The 21,170-nt window shown below is 49.7% G+C and overlaps 1 protein-coding gene across 1 annotated transcript in view; it reads left to right on the top strand.

Moving 5' to 3' along the window:
* The window catches only part of LOC148435703 (uncharacterized), an 88,316-nt gene that overhangs the window by 36,582 nt on the left and 30,564 nt on the right, over positions 1–21,170 (top strand). The window contains exons 2-3 of the mRNA XM_088465625.1: positions 15,057–15,177; positions 15,779–15,889. Coding sequence (XP_088321751.1) covers positions 15,057–15,177; positions 15,779–15,889 — 232 coding nt within the window. The remainder of the gene's footprint in view (positions 1–15,056; positions 15,178–15,778; positions 15,890–21,170) is intronic.

Here is a 21,170-nt window from a genome sequence, read left to right as displayed (position 1 = left end):
TACACTGTATCTACAACAAGTTCTTTTCTCAAATGCCCATTGGACTCTAAATTCTGATTCATCTATTGTCTAGTGATCGTGATAAGAGGAAAAATTTGTATGTCCCAGGGACCCCTCGCTTTATGAAATTGGAGTCCTACTCCACCGTTTCTGGGTCCCATCACATATTATGGTGGGGTGAAAGCAGGCAGCAGCTGGGATAGTGCTGGTGGGCAGGTAGCAGTTGTGGTAGAGCTGGGGGGAAAGGCAGGGAGAAAATGGGGTAGAGGGGAGTAAGGCCAGGCAGTGCTGGGGCTAGGGAAGGGGTAGGTGCAGACAGCAATTGCGATAGTGCTGGGGGGGCAAGGAGGGGAAAGGATAGATAACAGCTGACAACAGTATTGAGGTGCAAGGAGGGGTCTAGGGGTAGACGGTACTGAGGGTAGAGAGGGGGCAAGTGTAGATAGCAGCTGAGGCAGTACTATGTGCAAGGAGGTGGTTAGTGGCAGGCAGTGCTGGGGGTAGGGAGGGGGCAAGGATAGATAGCAACTTGGGCCGTATTAGGGGCAAGGAGGAAGTTAGGGCCGGGTAAGGAGGGTGAAACTAGGTAGCTGGGGCAGTACAGGGGCAAAAGGAGAGGGTTTAGTGGCTGGCAGTGCTGAAGAGTAAGGAGGGTGTAAGGGTAGACAGCAGCTGGGGCAGTACTGGAGGCAAGGGGCAGGCAGTGCTGGGGGTAGGGAGGCGGTAAGGGTAGACAGCAGCTGGGGCAAGGAGGAGATTAGGGGTAGGCATATTTACAGTGCAGCACACAAAGGAGTACCCCATAAATATAGTGGCCCATACACAGCAGTGCATTTAGAGAGTGTAACACATAGGAGTGCCCTCAATTTTTAACTATTAAAGTGGGAGGACATTGTAATTAAATAATGTAAATAGTCCCTCACCCGCAGTGTACAGCTCCCTGGAGGACACTCTACCTACCCAGTCACCAGTACTGCAACCTCCAGGGTCCCACTCTTCCATGCTGGTAGATCTGCAGCTCACTGGTGGTCACTACTCCTACGCGCTGGTAATCCCCATGGCACGGTCACTCTGCTCCCTGCTGCAGGGGCAAACGCAGGGTTTTTAAGAAGGGGTTTATAGATAGATCTTTGTATATAAACAAACACACAAGCATGCATACATACACAGCTTACATACACAATTTACAAATACACAAGCATAGTTTACACAAACACAAGCATACTTGCATACACACTACATACATACATACAGTACATACACACACATCAGCAAACTTACGCACAGTGTACATACACAGCATACATATATATCAGCATACTTATATAGTACATACAAACATACTTACAGTATACATACATATATACACATACACTCACATAAGCATTCATACACCATACATACATATATACAGTACACACATAAACATACAGTATATATACACATACAGTACTTACTCACATAAGCATACTTACACAAACAGCATACATACTGTGCACACATCAACATACATATATACAGTACACACTTAAACACAGTACATACTCACATAAGCATACTTACACACAGTATACATATTCACACAGCATACATACTGTACACAGCAACATGCATACAGTGCACACACACAAACGTACAGTATACAAAAATATATACACATATAGGGCCTGATTCAGAGCCGCTCGTAAGCGGCCGTACGCTCGCTGCTGACGAGGGCTGGCTATTCAAATTCCTTGCTCGCACGGCAGACCATAATGACGCCCTCTGTTTTAGCGAGCGTGAAAAATGTGATTGCATTTTAGTGAACTACCGCCCCTTGCCGCTCGCAGCTAAAGTTATCTCCAGGAAGTGTTTAAAGCCATCGTTAACATCAAGAGCCATCGGAAGCACACGTACTGCTTGTGGTAGACCTTACCCTACCGCAAGCAGTGCGAGTGCTTCTTGTCAAATTACACCTACTGCAGCGTCATATGACGAACCCATGATAATTATGGACGCCCTTAAAACGCCTTTTTGATGGTCAGACACACCTGCGTTAGCAGCACCACTCCCCCGTTCACAAGTACTTTCCCCTGTTACCACCCACAAATGCCACTATCTGTCACTCAAAGTAGCGCTCACTCATTGTTTTACGAGCGCACGATTTCCCATCGCACAGACTGGTTTACGCATGTGTATTTAGAACCGTGCGCGGACGGGAGAAAATCGTTCAGCGAGTGAGCGCCCGCTTACAAGCGGCTCTGAATCAGGCCCATAGTACATAGTCACATAAGCATACATACACACAACATGCATGCATACTGTACACACACACATCAACATACATACAGTACACACACACCCATCATCATAAAGTACTGAGGGCTGAGAAGGGAGTAGGAGATCACTGCTGGAGTCCATGTGGGCGGAGACCTCCTGCGCAGAGTGCTCTATTCCTGTCAGCTCTGCGTCTGTAAAGCTGTAGTTCTGTCGCTCCTGCGGGTGGCCTTCGGGGGTAGAGACAGAGACTAGGCTGTCTCCTCTCTAATAAATACATTTGGTTCACAGGGGGGTTTCTGCGTGCGCTTGGAGGTAGCATGGGAAACTCCCGGAAAGTGTTCGAGCCGCAAGGACGCCTGGCTCACGCATATCAGTTTGCTGGGGAGTATTTTGTCACGTGGGAAACTCCATCTGTGGTGGATTCACATGTCACGCGCTTGGTCAAGAGCGCGGCTTTGCCTATGCCTTCCATATCATCCTTAAAGGACACTACAGGTAGGAAGGTGGAAAATTGCCTGAAGTTCGTTTATTCCCTGTCGGGTCCAGGTCGGCTATGAATATCTGCTGGGTAGCCAGAGCTATGGAGTCCTGGGCAGGCTCCCTGGAGGAGTCCCTGTCTTCAGACGCTAATAGTGACCATATGACTCTGGTGGGCAATCTCTGTGGTTCAGCCGCATATATTGATGAGGCTGATTTGAATGTTAGTCTCCTATTCTTAAGGGGGTTGGCGGCCGCAATTTCGTCTCACCGTACTTTGTGGCTCCGCTCCTGGAGGGCAGATGCAAACTCTAAGGAGGGTTTGAGGGTTTGCCTTATAATGGTAAAGTCCAGTTTGACGGCATGCCTGCTTGCTGTGCCCATTCCTGCGGGGGTCACGAACTGTGTCCTTTAGGGCCCAAGGTAAGGTTTAACAGTCAGTCAGACTGGCAAGCCCAAGAAACAGGTTTGGAGCGCAAGGCGGCTGGCTGCCAAGCCCGACGACTAGTCCTCAGCATGTCGGGGCGGGAGACCTGTCTCCGACAGGGACAAAGCCTTGCAGGTCCAGAAAGCAGTACATTTCTTGCTACAAGCAGGAGTCGTACCTTTCCCAATGTCGCAAAAGTGACCGGGATATTATTCAACCCTCTTTCTGGTGCTCAAACGACCTATCATCAATCTCAAGTCCCTGAACAAATTCTTCAGGGTACCTCGATTCAGGATGGAAACCCTACACTCCATTATACTGGCGACGGAACCAGGGGATTTATGGTATCCCTGGATGTCCAGGATACATACCTGCATATCCTGATTGCATCTTCGCACCAACGGTTTCTCAGACTTGCTATATGGCAACAACATTCCAGTTTCGGGCTTTACCCTTTGGCCTCTCAATGGCCCCTCGGGTGTTTACCAAGAGTATGGTGGTAATGGCATCCCATCTGAGACTACAAGGGATCCGCCTATTACCTTACCTGGACAATCTCTTGCTGCTGGCAGGATCTCCAGTGGTTCTTCACCACCTGCAGCTTACCATCTTGGTGCTCCAGTCACACGGGTGGCTGATTAATTGGAAGAAGTCCTCATTGACTTTGTCTCAGAGAATGCTCCATGTGGGAGCCCTCTTCACAACAGCAACGGATCTTTCTGACACTAGACAAGATCTCTGTTTTGCAGATGCAAATATGCAAATGTCTTCAGGGTAGCAGGGTGTTCATTCACTCAACAATGCAACTACTGGGATCCATGGTATCGACCTTCGTCATGGTGGAGTATGCCCAGTTTAATTTGCGACCTCTGCAACTGTTGATACTCTGTAGGTGGGACGGATTACCTCAGCGGATAAAAGCACAGACGATACAGTGCTCTCTGTGAAGGTCCGGTTGTCTGACTTGGTGGCTACAGATGGGGCATCTCGCCAAAGGGTGCCCTATTTGGATCCCGGACTGGACTCTATTGACGATGCCAGTCTTCGGGGTTGGGGCGTGGTGACAGGTCCACACTCATTTCAGGGTCAATGGGCTGCAGAGGAGTCTGTCCTGCCAATCAATATATTGGAATTACGAGCAGTCTTCCGAGCCTTGTTGCAAGCTGGACCGATACTTCAGGGGAAACCTGTGCGAGTACAGTATGACAACGCCACGACAGTGGCTTACATCAACCGTCAAGGAGGAATTAGAAGTTACAGAAGTGTCCCGCATTCTGACATGGACGGAAGGCCATTTTCCAGCCATGACTGCAATGTTCATTCCCGGAGTCCTCAATTGGGAAGCGGACTTCCTCAGCCGTCACGACGTGCTTCTCGGGGAATGGTCTCTTCACCAATAGGTGTTTCTACTCCTAGTGGAAAGGTGGGGCCTTCCAGAAGTGGTCCTCATGGTCTTCCAACACTATCACAAACTGCCAGTGTACGGGTCCAGATCAGGCGGTCTCCTGGTAGACGCTCTGTCAGTCAAGTGGACCTTCCAGTTTGTGTACCTCTCTCCTCCGGTGTCCGTTCTTCCTCGAGTACTTCGAAAGTTCGAACTACAATGTGACATGATCCTGCTGTTGGCTCCGTCATGGCCCAGAGGGCACTGGTATTCAGAGCTTCAGAGTCTCTCCATCGACACTCTGTTGCTGTTACCTCAACATCTGGACCTGTTGTCTCGGGGTCCTTGCTTTTACCTGAACCTGGGTTGTCTGTCTTTGACGGCGTGGCTCTTGAGACATCTTTCCTAAGGTCGAAAAGGTTTTTCCAGCTCAGCGGTTAACACTGTCGAAGCCGGATAATTGGCTGAGACAGGATCGGTTTAAAATTAGATCTGCGCGACGCCATTTTGCGAATGGCAAGGAGACGCCATTTTTTGATTGGCCGTCCAGCGCCATTAGTGAAGCTCGCCCTTATAAGTACATATGGCAATGCTATTATTTAGCATCGTGCGATTCCCACGCAATAGAAAGAAGTTAAAAGTCCTCACCATTTAAATACAGACAGACATTAAAACATATAAAACGATTATCCCTGCAAAACACGTTCACAAAACAGTCGCACAACACTAACTAGCATCTTTTCCCAATTCCCCAATATTTACACACTGCACACTTACATAAAAGGTTCCCTAGCATTAAAGTGTAATACCCAAGGTTTATGGAGTAATTATCAAATAACCTTTATTACACAACATTAATATCTAAGGTTTAGTACATGGTAAGCAGACAGTGTTTGGTGTTATACTGATCCACTGTGTCTCCACAGATTTCCGGTATCATCGGTGAGAAGATTGCAACATGCGTCCGCAAACTATGGACTATAGAGAGTTAAAACATTAAAATGTCCTCTGTAATGTTTGCAGCCTAGATTAGCATGCAGCGGGAAAAAGGACAAAAAGGGTTGTTAGAGGCTGTTTGTGTCCATTCGAATTGAACTATCCTGTAACAAACTTGTCTATTGTATTGCCTATCTCTGTAAGAGTATATATGTGTGCTCTCTGACCCCAGTGTTGAGTCTTCTAGCTGTGCTGTTGACGGAGGTTTCTAATGCTGATGCCGGTATCTGGGCCCAGAGCGCGTGCGTATATAACAAATGTACCTTGGGTCTGTATGATTTATTTGCGCTAATTGTCTTTAGATCACAGTAACCATCTGTTTTTATATTGAATAATAACTTTTTGTGCTTTGGAGCCACATTCAAAGTCTGAAAGCATTTATTTAGTGTGCAACTCATTACGCTAAATAGCGACAATTTTAGAAGGTATAGGCAGGATTGCATAGAGGTTTTAATTGGGTATCCATAACACCATGCTCAGAGCTTGGAAACCGGCTTCTACAGATTTTACCACAGGGTGTGCCATACCTACTTTAAATGGTGTCGCCTTAGAGGGTCGATCCCCAGGTGTTTTGGATATCCAGGGTTCTGGCTTTCTTATAGACGGGCTTAGATCAAGGTCTTCGCCTCGCCTCCTTAAAGGTGCATGTCTCTGCACTGTCAGTGTGGTTTCTGCGTAGGATTGCTCCGCTTCCTGATATTCGCACCTTTATGCAGGGTGTCCTTCGCATTCAGCCTCCCTTTGTCCCTACAGTGGATCCTTGGGATTTGGCTGTGGTCCTTCGGGCTCTCCAAGGACCTCCATTTGAACCCCTGGGCTTCATTGGACTTCAAATGGCTTGCAGCGAAGACTGTGTTTCTTCTGGCTGTTGCTTCGGCCAGAAGAGTGTGAGATTTGGGGGTTCTCTCCTGTCGCCCTCCTGTTTCTGATTTTTCACTAGGACATGGCAGTACTTCAGACTCGCCCTGGTTTCCTTCCTAAGGTGGTGTCTAGTTTCCACATTAATGAGGATATTACAGCGCCGGTCTTTAACTCACCAGACCTTTCAGCAGGTGAGCCCTTTTTAGATGTGCTACGGGCTCTACGGATTTACGTGGACCCTACCAGCTCCCTTCGGAAGTTGGAGTCTTTGTTTGTCCTCTACGGTTCCCATAAGAAGGGTTGACCTGCCAATAAGCAAACTTTGGCAAGGTGGATTCGCATGGCAATCTCTGAGGCTTAAAATCTGGAGGGCATTCCAGCGCCGCCCTCTGTTACTGCTCACTATACGAGGTCTGTGGGTCAGCTCGCCGTGGCGCCTCGGCTGTTCAGCTTTGCAAGGCGGCCACGTGGTCCTCTGTCCATACTTTTGTATGGTATTATGTTTTTGACACCTTCGCCTCTCAGGATGCTTCCTTCGGGCGGCGGATTCTCCTTTCTGCACAGGAGCGGTTTCACCCTTAAAGGGACTGCTTTCGGACATCCCCAAGGTATCCCTGTGGACCCCTAAGGACCCTGAAGTAGAAAAGAAGAGAGATGGTAAGAACTTACCTTTGTTATCTCTTTCTACGAGGTTCTTAGGGTTCACAGGGCACCTGTCCTGACTAGCCTGTGCTTCAGCTGGGCTTCGCTCTGGTCACCGATTTCCGTCTCCTGTGTGAGAATGTGATTCTTGAGTGTTCCAGACTTCTTCTTTCTCTTTTATTTTCTCCTCTTCTGGCTTATTACTAAACTGAGGAGCTTCTGGCTGGGAGGCGGGGAATAGAGGGGAAGCCAGGTGCATCCTGGGAAGAAAAAATTAACTGCGTGCTGCCCGGATGCCTCTGCCATCACTATACCCCAAGGTATCCCTGTAACATGGAGTTATCCTTTTCTGACGTTTGTCCATTCGCATTTGCCGTTACTTTTTTTCATCCATTCACACAGTTGATGGACCTTATCAGATTCATCCACTTGTTCATTTTTTGTACCATGTGTAGGTGCACCGCACAGTTCCGTTTAAGATCCACCAGGTCATATTTTCATGGTTTATTTGCCATTGTTTAGTGGCTCATCCCTCGTTACACACCAGCTTTATGTGTTTCATTTTCTTCTTTGCATGGTTAGAACCATTTCAACAGCATGCATCAAGGTTTCCCATGATCAGCTCGGCCATGTAGAGGTTATTTTATCTTAAGGAGTCTACTCATTGATTATTTTCTTTATTCCAATACATGCATTTTTTTTATATTAATTGCTTGGTATTACATTCGCTTGTGTGCTTTACATCACCTTTGAACTTTCAGATCTGATTGTCAATGTTACCAGTGTTATATGTTACTCATCTGCCATTATTACTTGTGTTACATGTTGTGCATTTTTCATGTAGCACATTTACCATATGATATTATATTGTAGAGAAATTCTGTTGTAATAACCCATATGTATCACTGTCATTTCTTTATTCACATCTGTTTATTATTCTATGTATGCCGCCGTTCGTTTTGCCATATTACCGGGGTTTATTGTGCAGTTTATCATTGTGTCTGCCTTGTTACATCTGTGGCATGCTCTCTCCCCACTGCGTGCTGACAGCGGTGGGGAGTGCAGCATGCTTTTGTTGCAGAGCCATGTTTGTGTATCAACACTGGGTTGCCCTGGTTACCTACCAGGGTAATCACGTTGGGCGCGGCTGCATCATTGTGCAAGCACCCTGTCCCGACTTGATGACGTCATCAACGGCGTGGTGAGCGGTGCACATGGTCACTATGGGATGTCACTGGGTATAAAGGTATGCACTGTATCTTCTGTCTGTAGTTCTTGATAAAAGTCGCTAGACTGAAACGTTGAACTTTGACTTTCCTGAGTCGTGAGTCTTCTATCCAAAGTCCTGTGAGTTCCGCAGTTATTTCTACATACGTTTGGCAGTTTTTCCATTGGAGGGCATATATATGTGTGTGTGTGTGTGTGTATGTATGTATATATATATATATATATATATATATATATATATATATATATATATATATATATATATATATATATAAAAGAATTAGGAATTATTGTTGCAATAGATGTTTATTTGCAAATGTGAAATATATATACGAGGGTGAGTCAAAAATTATCTGCACTCTGGTTGTAGAATTTATTTGAATCAACTTTCAGAAGAGACAAATACATTATTTTTCTACTTCAGGGTCCATAGGGTATCCACAGGATACCTTGGGGTATAGGTGTGACGTCAGTCGCTGGGCACCATAGAGTTAAGCTTTTCAGCCTCCCAGGATGCACTAGGGTCCCCCTCCTATACCCCGCCCCCGAGCCAAGGCACCTCAGTTTAGTTTGGTGCCCGGCCGGCGTCGGGTGCACCTGTCGGAGTGGGGGCTAGAAGAGCCCCTGAAGCTTTCTTCAGTGCAGCTGTGGCTGCACATCTGGATGTACAGCATGGACAGTCAGTCCTGACGTCCATGCTGTCTTCCCTACACCCCCGCCGGTACCAGAACGCCGGTACCGATCCGGGGATGCTGGTGAGCATCTGGGGTCACAGCTAGCGGTGACCCCAGATGTTCCGGACCATGGCCGGATCCAAGGGGGACAAAGGTAAGCAGCGGGGTCCCGCGGTGGGTCCCCGCTGGTCACATGGTCCTAAGTCCCCAGGCAGGGGGCTCCCTGGGGACTGGCTGCAGCGTGGAGCCAGGCGACCAACCTGCGCTTTCCACTACCCCCTGGGACAGCGGACTGCAGCAGAGCGGTAGCGCTGCGGTGTCCCAGGGGTTAAATGCATGCCAGGGGAGCGCGCCTTCCCTGTCTCACAGCCGGCGCCTCCCCCGCTGCACACAGCCCTCTCTGCATGCTGCCGACTGGTCCTGTGGCAGCGCTCCTCCCCCATGGTGAACGCTGCTGGAAGCGCTGGACGGAAGCATCGTGGTCTGGGTCCCCCCGCATACCTCTACTCCGCTGTGGCTCAGGTCTGTGTATGCAGCGCTGTGTCCTACCAGGCCCTGTGTCTGTGTAGTTGAGTGATCAGCGCTGTTAGTGCAGGAATTGTTATTTCTCTGCATTGTATGCGACTGTGCTAGCGCTGCCTGTAACTTTTCTTCTCTAAACTGTCAGCTTTATTACTGTCCCTGTTCTTTCTGCTAAAGCCCTTGCGGTGCGGTGCTGCAGGGTGGTCTCTCGCCTATTTAATACTTAATTGGTGAGAGAGGTCACATACGTGGTGCCATCATGTCTGAAAGTGATTTTCCCCTCCGGCTACAGTGTACCACGTGCAAAGTACTGTTAGTGGAGGGGGAGGGTAGCGCGGAGGGCCTTTGCCGGCAGTGTTTGTCCATGGCGCAGCCTATTACGGTTACAGCACCGGTACAGGAGCCGCCCTGGGCTTGTTTCGCTCAGGCGTTAACAGCTTTAGTGGGCCAGTTAGCTCCGCAGCCCACGTTTACTCCGATGGGTTTGTCCCAGCAGTCTGTGGTGTCGTCACCCATGCAGGGGTTCCCACGACAATTGGTGGTACCCCACAGTCTCCCTATTTCCCCGCTCCCGGGTTCTCAGGAGCCAGCGTGGGTTAACTCCCTGACGAGTTCTGTACAGCACTTGTCGGATGTGTTGCAAGGGGAGTCTGTGATGCGGCCTCATAAAAGGCCGGTGGCGTCTCTGTCCGCTTCTTATGAGGATGACGAGGGGACGTCTAATGATGGGGAGATTCTGGATCCTTACGAAGTTCCTCCAGCGGCTAAATCTAAGTACGCCTTTTTCAAAGATGTGAAGGGCGATGCCACAGTCTTTCCTCTTTCGGGTCAGTTGGTGGACCATTTAGAGGAGGCGTGGAAACAGCCTGGCAAGCGATACCAGCCGCAGAGACGCCTGGCGGTGGCTTATCCGTTCGCGGATAATTATTTTGCTAAGTGGGAATCCCCTCCACAGGTGGATTCTCACGTGACCCGTCTTGTCCGTAGTGCCACATTGCCGATGCCATCCATGTCCTCCCTTAAGGATGCTACGGACCGCAAGGTAGAAATCTGCCTGAAGTCCGCTTATTCCCTTGCAGGGGGGGCAGCGATGGAGCGCTGGGCGGATTCATTAGAGGCTTCTTTTGAATCCGACTGTCCGGCCGAACAGGCAGAGTTGAATGGCAATCTCCGTGATTCGGCCACCTACATCAACGAGGCGGCTCTGGACATTAGTACTCTGGTGTCTAGAATTTCTTCAGCAGCGGTAGCTGCTCGTCGCACCTTGTGGCTGCGATCCTGGAAGGCGGACGCAGATTCCAAGAAAGGTCTGGAAGCGTTGCCGTTTACCGGAGAAGTTCTCTTCGGTCCGGATCTGGATAAGATTGTGGCCACGCTGGCGGCAGCCAAATCTGCTTGTCTCCCGTCGGCCGCTGCTCCTTCTGGTTCTGGACCATCGTCCTTTCGGTCATCTAGGGCCCAGGGCAGGCCCAAACCACAGTCGTTTCCTCGACAGGCTGGCCCTAAGAAATCGGTCAAGCCCCGGAAGCAGGCATGGAGTACCAGACGTCCGGCCCCCAAGCCAGATGACAAGCCTGCGGCCTGACGGTCCGGGCCTCCCTTTGGGGGATCCCAGGGTGGGAGGCCGCCTGCTACAGTTCGCCCAGTGTTGGTCGACCACTACGACAGACACTTGGGTTCTGGAGGTGGTTTCCCACGGATACGCCCTCTCCTTCCGGCACAGACCCCCGGCTCGCTTTTTCACCACGGGTCTACCATCAGACCGGAACAAGGCTACGGAGCTGCGGAAGGTATTGCACACTATGCTCCAGGCTGGAGTTATAGTGCCTGTTCCATTCTCCCAGAGGGGCCAGGGTTTCTATTCAAATCTATTTTTGGTACAGAAACCCAATGGGTCATATCGTCCGATTTCTCAACCTCAAAGCACTCAACAAGTCTTTGCGGGTCCCGAAGTTTCGGATGGAGACCCTACGGTCCATCATTCTGGCGCTGGAACCTGGGGACTACATGGTGTCATTGGACATACAGGACGCTTACCTGCATGTCCCTATTCTTTTGCGCCATCAACAGTTCCTCAGGTTTGCAATCCGCAGCGACCACTTCCAGTTTCGGGCGTTACCTTTTGGTAACGCCCGAAACCACCCTTAAAGGATACTGCTTTGGGACATCCCCAAGGTATCCTGTGGATACCCTATGGACCCTGAAGTCGAAAATATGAGATATGGTAAGAACTTACCCTTGTTATCTCTTTCTACGAAGTCCATAGGGTTCCACAGGACTCCCGCCCTGTCGCACCTGTGCTGCAGATGGGCTTTGCTCTGGTCACCGGTTTTCCGTCTCCCTCTGGTGAGAATGTGATTCTTGTATGTGTCCAGATCTTTTTTCTCTCTCTTCCTTCTCCTCCTCCGGCCTATGGCTTGATAACTAACTGAGGTGCCTTGGCTCGGGGGCGGGGTATAGGAGGGGGACCCTAGTGCATCCTGGGAGGCTGAAAAGCTTAACTCTATGGTGCCCAGCGACTGACGTCACACCTATACCCCAAGGTATCCTGTGGAACCCTATGGACTTCGTAGAAATAGAGATAACAAGGGTAAGTTCTTACCATATCTCATATTTTCAACATAATCTCCCTGTTTCTCAATACGCATTTGTCAACAAGCTTTCGTATTCACTCATTAAAAATGTTTTGGGCTGAGCTGTGAGCCACAAATGCACCGCTGTCTTCACCTCTTCATCAGAAGAATCTTTGTTCTCTTAGGGCCTCTTTGCAACATAATCCACTGTCACTCGTCTGTCCAACAGAATCTGTTCACGTACACGCTCAATATTCTCATCAGTCGTGGACGTGCGTCCGGCTCCTCCTTCATGGCTGACACTTGTGCGACTTTCTTTGAACTTCTCTATCCATTCATACACACTTCTTCGCAACAAAACACTTTCTCCATACTGTGCACAAAATCTTCGATAAATATCAACACCAGACACACCCTCAGACCACAAAATAAAAATCACTGCACGCTGCTTTTCTTTCTTGCAAATCACAAGTGAGGCATTTTTTTCTTGCACTGCAGTCACAAACGAACTGACGTAACACGTTCAAATCTGCACTGGGGAGACAGCGACCTAGTACAGAAAGCATTGAAAAAGCAGTGCAGCCAGCAGAAGTTTTAATATACCTGGAGTACGGATAATTTTTGACTTGCCAGATATCAACATTACAAGCCAAAATGCAACACATACAAACATTTACATAAGTAATATGAGCACTAAAAAGGTTAGTGGCTTCCCTGTCATTCCTTTTTAAGCTATTTTGCTCATGTTAGGAAGATTTTTTTTTTTGATTGGAGATGAAAATGTGCTTTATTGTTATTGTACGGTTACTTCGCTTTGAGCAAGACGAACTGTGACAGGCAGGGGCTGATTGGGAATTTAAAGTAGCCCTGGAAAAAATCATGAGGCCATATGTGCGCGCACCGAAGATGCGTGCCCTAAACAGTGGGTGTGGCCTCATGTGAAATGCCATGCCCACAAACCATTCCTCTTGTGTTTATCATGCTGGGAGCATGCCCACCACTTCGGGAGCTGATTGATATGCCCCCAGTCCCTCTCTACAGTTAATAAATACAGCAAGCATGTGAATAAGTATTTTCTTACCTATATGATCTCTCTGCAATGGGGAACCTCTGACAGGGAGTGTCTTGAGTCAGTATTTACTATTAATGCAGGAGATCACATTGTCTGGAAACCACCTGTTTGCGTAGGAACAAAACCAAAGTCATGAACATGCAACAGAGGTTCACCCAGATAATGCATAGGAACAGAAGTTTTTGTGCAGGGTAAATACTAATCTGACCAGTGGTCCTACCTGTGTGTCTCCAGCACCAGCCATGCCTCCCCCTCTTACGTCTTTCCAACGCCATCTCCTCTGTGCCCCCAGAACCATCTCTGGTGTCTCCCCCAGCTCCAACTTCTGTGTACCTTGCTCCATGTCCTTGTGTGTCCTATTTTGCCCCATTCACTTGTATCTCCAGCAATACTTACCTTACCTTTCTTCGATAACACTGTTTGCAGGTGTCGGGACTGCCACAGGGGGAAACTGGCACACTGCTCCCACTACCCACATCACCAGCCCCGGTCTTACTGCACCCCCATGTCACCATGCACCTAATCTTACATTACTGTATCACATATCACCAAATCCATCTTATTACACCCCCATGTCACCAGCAACCATTCTTACTGTACCAACATCACTAGCCCCCTTTTACTACAACCCCATTTTACCACGCACCCAGTCTTACTGTACAAACATGACCAGACCCATCGTACTGTACCCACATCACCATGACCATAGCTTTACTGCACCCCATGTCACCCTGCACCCAGCCATACTGCACCCCATGTTAACATGCATCTAGTCTACTGTACCTTCATGTCACCCTGCACCCACCCTTACTGCACCCCAAATCCAGTCTTATTGCACCCCCATGTCACCCCACACCAAGCCATCCTGTACTAAAACATCACCAGCCCCCATCTTATGACACTCCAGGTCACCCTGCAACCCCAAATCACACTGCACCCCCACATCACCAGTCCTGATCTTACTGCAGTCCTAGATCCCCAGCCCCCATATAACTGCACAGTGCACACCCACTCTTTTCTTAAGCATGTGGGATTATTTCTGTCCCGTTCCTGGACCTGCCCCCTGTCTGGACCCTCCAGCGTTTCTTACCTGCTGCTCCTCAGTGGTCCCAAAAGCTTGCAGCCTCCTGGCCACCAGTGCTAAAACAATCTACCCGGGGCTGCAGTGTGTGTTCCATCTTCAGTTGATTTCAGTGCCAGGATCAACAGCAGCAGGAGCAGCTACCCCTGCCCCGTCACTTCCTCCCCGGCAGCACGGCCTCACTTTCGGCTCCAATCCTCCCACTGTGATAGCTCTGCACTGTATGCAGAGAAGACCTGGTAGATGCTGCAGAGCTTAGAGCCCTGGGATTGGGCCGGGTCAGCATTGCAGCTGGGGGCAAGACATTGTGGATGCGCTGGCAGGCTGGTGTGTTAACAAAAAATAATATATATATATATATATAATATATTTATTTAAAGAGGTCACTCTGCCACCAGCCAGGTCCACCAGGCCAATCCACTCACCAGTAGCCCAGGCTTTGATTGGTATGCAGGCTACACTTGGGTTCAGAAAGAAGAGTAATGGGAGCCCAGGGCGCTTGCTCCTTTATGAAACGTGCCTTAGGTATGTGAGGCAGAGTAGAGATGGTTACATGTAGAATTCTCATAGGTGACACAAGGATGCAACAAATGCTGTGTATTGTATTTTTCTATAAAGAGCTTTGAATATGCATTGTGATTGTGAACACTTGCATAATACTGTATATGGGGCCTAGGAATTTACTTTGTATATTTAAACATTTTTTTTTTATATTGCCTCTTTGTTGGAATTTAAAAAAGTTGTTAGGACATCAGGTTCATATATTTATGCATGGGACATGTTTGATGGTGATTTAATTATACTCTAAATGTAATAGTTTTCTTGATTCCCTTTTATCACCGCTCCTTTTTTTTTTCTCAGTTTTTGCCTTTTGCAAACCAAAAGGAAAACGCAAGAGAGAAGATGAATGTAAGAAGCTTAAGCAACAGTGAGCTCAAGGAACAGCTGCTGAAACTTGGGGTCAACCCGGGACCTATCTTACGTATGCAAATCTTATTTTACAGTGCTGTCATGAGCAAGGGAGTGTCAGAGCGTGAATGTGGTACAGTATGAGTAAAAGCGTTTCCTGTATAATAAAGAGATGAGAATTACTCATTTGCTGCTGTTTGGTTTTCCAAGGGGGTATTTATGCGCATGCTTTTGAATATTCAACCTTGTCTCAATTTTGCCTTCTTGTTATTGTGTCTTGCGATCATTAACATGCAGGACAGTAAATGCATCTTCATTTAAGCCAATGTAGTTAATCTGTATAATCGGAATCTGTCTGTGGAAATTTTTGCATCTAGAGTGTTCCAGAGAGTAGAAGCCAAGAATTTTATCATTGCATATTGCTCTATGGTTCACTTGTTTCCTTTCTAGAACCATCATTTGCGGTTAGCAGTACTTAAAGGGTGGTTTGTCGGCAATGCTTTATTTTACCTGGTGATATTGTATAGAAGCATTGCTGAAACACTGCATTTTTAGCAAAGCTTGACCCATATGCTGATCACCACTATAAGTAGCTGAAAAGGTAGGGTGATCAGGGGTATAAAACATTTGTACTCTTAGGGATTTTCATTTTATTAATTTCCTGTTTTGTATAGCCAGTACAAGGAGTGTTTATGAAACGAGGCTGCAGCAATTACTGGAAGAGTTACACGTCCAAGAAAACAATGCAGGCTACGAGGATCAGTATTCAGACAGTGAAGATGAAGGTCAGTGCTTATTCTGTTAGAAGTCTTATTTACCTAGCCAGGGGACGTAGTTATGAGACCGCCGCGATGCTACCAGTCTAAATCATGACTGGGGAAGACCAACAAGGGACTCTCAATAGGCGTCGAATAATCCAGACGCCGGAACACAGATGGACGCCAGCCCGAACGAGGTATACCAACCATCGGGATGCCGCTGTCGATATTTTGACAGGAGGCATCCCGACAGTCGGCATTACATACCGATTCCCTAGCCAGCATACAGACAAAGTAGTATTTGGAAATTTCATCAAGATTTACTATTAAACCATTAACCTGCCAACTACTCTCCACCTCTCCCCCAAAACTTATTTTAATTGGGGTTTATGTTACATGAGTGTAATAATCAAATAATTGCTTAGGTTAAAACTTTATGTAGATCTCCAAACCCTAAATTCTTGCAGACTAATCTACACTATAGAAAAGATTTTCAGAATGTTTAATTTCCAATCCTCAACAAGAATTGATCTGCAATTTTGTCCAAGTCATAACAAATACAGATGTGTCCTCATACACTTAGCCTCAAAATGCCATGTACTAGAGATACCGCACTGTGACTTAAACTGCACGGGAATTTGCGTTCAATATGTACGAAGTCGCAGAGAAACAAGGAAACTTGGCGTGAGGAAAAGCTGCGGCCGCCGCATTGTAACACTTTGTATACAGATTCAGACTCGTACGCACACAGATGTGCAAGTTTCACCTATCAAATTATTCAGTGAAGTCTTGTTAAGCAGTTCTGTCAGTGTATTGCAACTAAGGGACATTTCTACTTCAGGGTCCATAGGGGGTCCACAGGGTTGACCTTGGGGTATAGCTGGATCTGGATCCACGGGCACCACGCAGTTAAAGCTTTGCTGCTCCCAGGATGCACTTGGGTCCGTCCTCCTCTATACCCCGCCCCGGCCACAGGCACCTCAGTTTTAGTTGGTGCCCGGCCGGAGTCGGGTCACCCTGTCGCAGTGGGGCTGCAGGAGCAGCCCCTAAGCTTTATTTTAAAAGAGAAATTTTTTATTTTTTTCTTCTTTTTTTACACTTTTAGAGCGGCAGCATCAGACTGTCCTTTAGGACGTCCACGCTGCCGCTCTTTCTCCCCGCTGGCGCCGCGACGCCAGTACAGCTCTGGGGATCGCGGCGGGACCCCAGAGCCTGTACTAGCCGGGCTCTGGGGACTCCCTTGACTGCTGCCGGACGCGACGGGGATCAGGTAAGCCGCGGGTCGCCGCGTGCGGCGGCCCGCGGATACTTCAATGCAGTCAGGAGCCTCCGGTCTCTGGGGACAGACCGGAGGCGCTAGCGGCGGCGGCGGGCTCCCCCTCAATTGAGGAATACCCCGCGTGTCCGCTAGACCACCAGGGTATCAGGCTGGTAGCGGGACCGGCAACCCGGGGGTTAATTGCTAGCCAGGGGAGGCAGCCTTCCCTGTCTAGCGGCTCCTCCCCTCAGCTCAGCGCGCCTTTCAACAAGCAGTCTGGCGTCGCTGAGCTGCTCTTATCTCTCGGCCACTCCTCCTCTGAGGTCTCCGGCGGCCATCTTTACTGGCACATCGCAGACTCCCAGGCGGTATCAAGTGGACCGGTCCCCCTGTGTACCTCTCCCCTGCTAAAGGACAGTGTACACAGCGCTATAGCCCTCCCAGACACTGAATCTGGGCGGTTGATTGTAGCGGAAGGTGCAGTGAGTATAACTTTTCTGCATTGTATGTGACTATTGCTAGTGCTGCCTGTCTGTGACTTATTCTCCTTACTGTCAGCTTATAACTATCCCTTTCCTTCTCCTACGGCCCGGCAGGTGTGTGGGGGAAGGGCGTTTTTCTGAGACCCTCACATATATAAACACGTATTTGTGGGGTCAGTCACATACTGTTGTGTGCTACACAGTACCATATCTGGGCTGTTGTTTCGCATACTGGTGAGTGCGCGGGTGTTAAAACCGTAATTCCTCTGGTGATACCTATTTCTTGTGTATTTACGGTATCATGTCTGATGAGGAGACTGAGCGCTCTGTGGCTCCTGTGTTATTTTCCTGCAGACGCTGTGCTGCTGGAGTTGATGGGGAGGACTTATCTCAGGATGGTCTGTGCGGGCGGTGCCAGCTGGTACCGGGCCCCTCCAACCCCCCTGTATCACAGGACCCTCCTTGGGCGATGTTTTCACAGGTGCTGGCGTCTATTGCGGACCGGTTATCGGTCCCATCAGCGGTCCCTTCTAGGGCGTTACCGCAGCCCACCATCCCCCATTCCCCGAGGGTTCCACAAATGTTGCGGTCTTCCCCCGGGGCCCAGACTGTGGGTCCTTACTCGGGACTGCCTGTGTATGTGCAGTCTTCCCCAGGGACGTGTCAGTCTGTAGTGCCTTTGCAGAGTGTTGCTCCGACGGCTCCTCCGCCTTGGGTGGATGTTCTATCCAGCTCCGTACAGAGTCTGGCGGCTTCATCCTCGGCGTTTCAGTCTATGTTGCAAGGTGATGTGCCACCAAGGGTGTCTAAACGTCCGGTTGTGAGTTCACTAGCTGCGCAGTTGTCGGACTCGGAAGTGTCCTCAGATGATGGAGAAATCCATGAGGACTCACGTCATGGGGCAGGAGGTGGAAGCTAAGTCCTCCATTAATGTTCCAGCCTTAGTTAGGGCGGTGCGGGCTATCCTACATGTTGAGGATGATGCGCCGGCTCCTAGGTCGAAGTTTCCTAATTTTAAAAAGGCCAAGGTGACCTCAACTGTGTTCCCCCTGTCTGATCAATTATCGGATCATATGGCGGCGGCCTGGCAATTACCTAGTAAGAGGTTCCATCCACAGAAGAGGTTGGCGGCGAACTATCCTTTTCCTGAAGCTCATTGCAGGAAATGGGAAACTCCGCCGGCGGTGGATTCCCACGTTACCCGCTTGATCAAAAGCGCGACGTTGCCATTGCCGTCTCTCCTCTTTGAAGGATCCCACGGACAGGAAGGTGGAGACTTGTTTAAAGTCCATTTATTCTCTTTCCGGGGCGGTGGCTCGCCCGTCCATGGCTATCTCCTGGGTGGCTAAAGCCATTGAGGCATGGGCCAATGCCTTGGAGGATACCTTTTCTGATGAGGCTCCGGATATCCAGAGAGCGTTAGTGGGACAGATGCGGGATGCAGCTTCCTATATTGGGGAAGCGTCTTTGGATGCCAGCCTGCTCACTTCTAGGGTGTCGGCTGCAGCGGTATCTGCTCGGCGCTCCCTGTGGCTGAGGTCCTGGAGGGCTGATGCAGATTCAAAAAAGGGTCTGGAGGCCTTGCCTTTTAATGGTGATTTACTATTTGGTCCGGATTTGGACAGAATAGTGGATACTTTGGCTAAGTCCAAGTCGGCTTTTCTCCCTTCGGCCTCTGCGCCGGCTAAGGTGAGGAGCTCTGCCTTTCGGTCCTTTCGGGTTCAGGGTAAGGCCAAGGGCCAGTCCTTCCCGAGACATTCGGCGACCAAGGCCGCACCCAAGCCCAAGAAGCAGGCATGGAGTGCTCGGCGCCCTTCTTCCAAGCAGGAGGATAAGCCTGCTGCCTGATGGGACGGGCCTCTCTCTGGGGGACCCCAGAGTGGGAGGCCGACTTCTCCAATTCGCCCAGTGTTGGCACAATACCACCACGGATGCCTGGGTTCGAGAAGTAGTCTCTCAGGGGTACGCCCTGTTTTTTCGGTTCAGGCCGCCCCACCAGTTTTTCTGTACGAGTCCTTCTCTGGACAAGACCAAAGCTGGTCAGATTCAGGTAGCTATAGAATCCTTGCTACAAGCAGGGGTCATTGTTCCCGTTCCGCAGTCTCAGCGCGGGACGGGGTACTATTCTACTCTGTTTCTGGTACAGAAACCCAATGGTTCTCATCGCCCTATCCTGAATTTGAAGTCTCTGAACAGATACCTCAGAGTTCCCAGGTTCAGGATGGAAACGTTACGTTCCATCATTCTGGCGATGGAACCCGGGGATTATATGGTCTCCCTCGATATCCAGGACGCCTATCTCCATGTGCCCATAGCACCGGCACATCAGCGGTATCTGAGGTTTGCTATCCTGAACCATCACTACCAATTTCGGGCGTTGCCTTTTGGCCTTTCCACGGCTCCGAGGGTGTTCACCAAGGTGATGGCGGTTATGGCTGCCCACCTTCGGGGTCAGGGTCTACGTCTGTTGCCGTACCTGGACGATCTTCTGCTGCTGGCGAGCTCCCCGGAGGTGCTTCTTCGACATCTCCACCTGACCATTGCTTGTCTTCAAGCACACGGGTGGTTGATAAACTGGAAGAAGTCCTCCCTGATTCCATCACAGTGGATGGTTCATTTGGGAGCCCTGCTGGATTCTCGTCAGCAGCGGATTTTCCTGACTCCAGAGAAGGTCTCCTCCCTGCAGCTGCGGATACACAGTTGCCTGAGCAGTTGCCGCCTGTCGGTCCATTCAGCTATGAGAGTTCTGGGGTCCATGGTGTCGACATTCGACATGGTGGAATTTGCCCAGTTCCATTCCCGGCCCCTGCAGGGGCTGATTCTATCGGAATGGAACGGGTTACCTCACCGGATCCGCTCTCAGATGCTGGTGTTGTCCGCGGAGGTTCGGCAGTCTTTGGCTTGGTGGCTTCAGACGGTGCATCTGGTCGAGGGGCGCCCCTTTTGGATCCCGGACTGGGTCCTGCTCACGACTGATGCCAGTCTTCGGGGTTGGGGGGCAGTGACCGGCTCATTATCGCTTCAGGGTCGTTGGTCCGCGGAAGAAGCACTTCTCCCCATCAACATCCTGGAACTGCGGGCTGTGTACAGGGCCCTGCAGTCGTCCGGCCCCGCTCTTCACGGAAGGGCGGTTCAGGTGCAGTCCGACAACGCCACCACGGTGGCGTACATCAACCACCAAGGGGGAACTCGCAGTCGGGCAGCAATGTCGGAGGTGTCTCGCATTCTTGCTTGGGCGGAGTGTCACGTTCCAGCGATCTCGGCAGTCTTCATTCCCGGAGTCCTCAATTGGGAGGCGGACTTCCTCAGCCGTCACGATGTGCATCCCGGGGAATGGTCGCTTCACCCAGAGGTGTTTCAGCTACTCGTGGACAGGTGGGGGCTGCCGGAGCTGGACTTGATGGCCTCCCGTCACAATCACAAGTTGCCCGTTTACGGGTCAAGGAAAAGAGACGCAGGCGCCTGTCTGGTAGACGCTCTGTCGGTGAAATGGACGTTTCACCTGGCGTATCTGTTTCCTCCGATATCCTTACTTCCTCGGGTTCTGCGGAAATTCAAGCAGGACGGC

The sequence above is a fragment of the Taudactylus pleione genome, unplaced genomic scaffold, assembly GCF_031769625.1.
Source record: "Taudactylus pleione unplaced genomic scaffold, aTauple2 ptg002050l, whole genome shotgun sequence".
In the NCBI taxonomy this organism is placed as follows: domain Eukaryota; kingdom Metazoa; phylum Chordata; class Amphibia; order Anura; family Myobatrachidae; genus Taudactylus; species Taudactylus pleione.
Note: the sequence above shows the minus strand (reverse complement) of the source record. Positions and strands in the feature narration are given on the sequence as shown.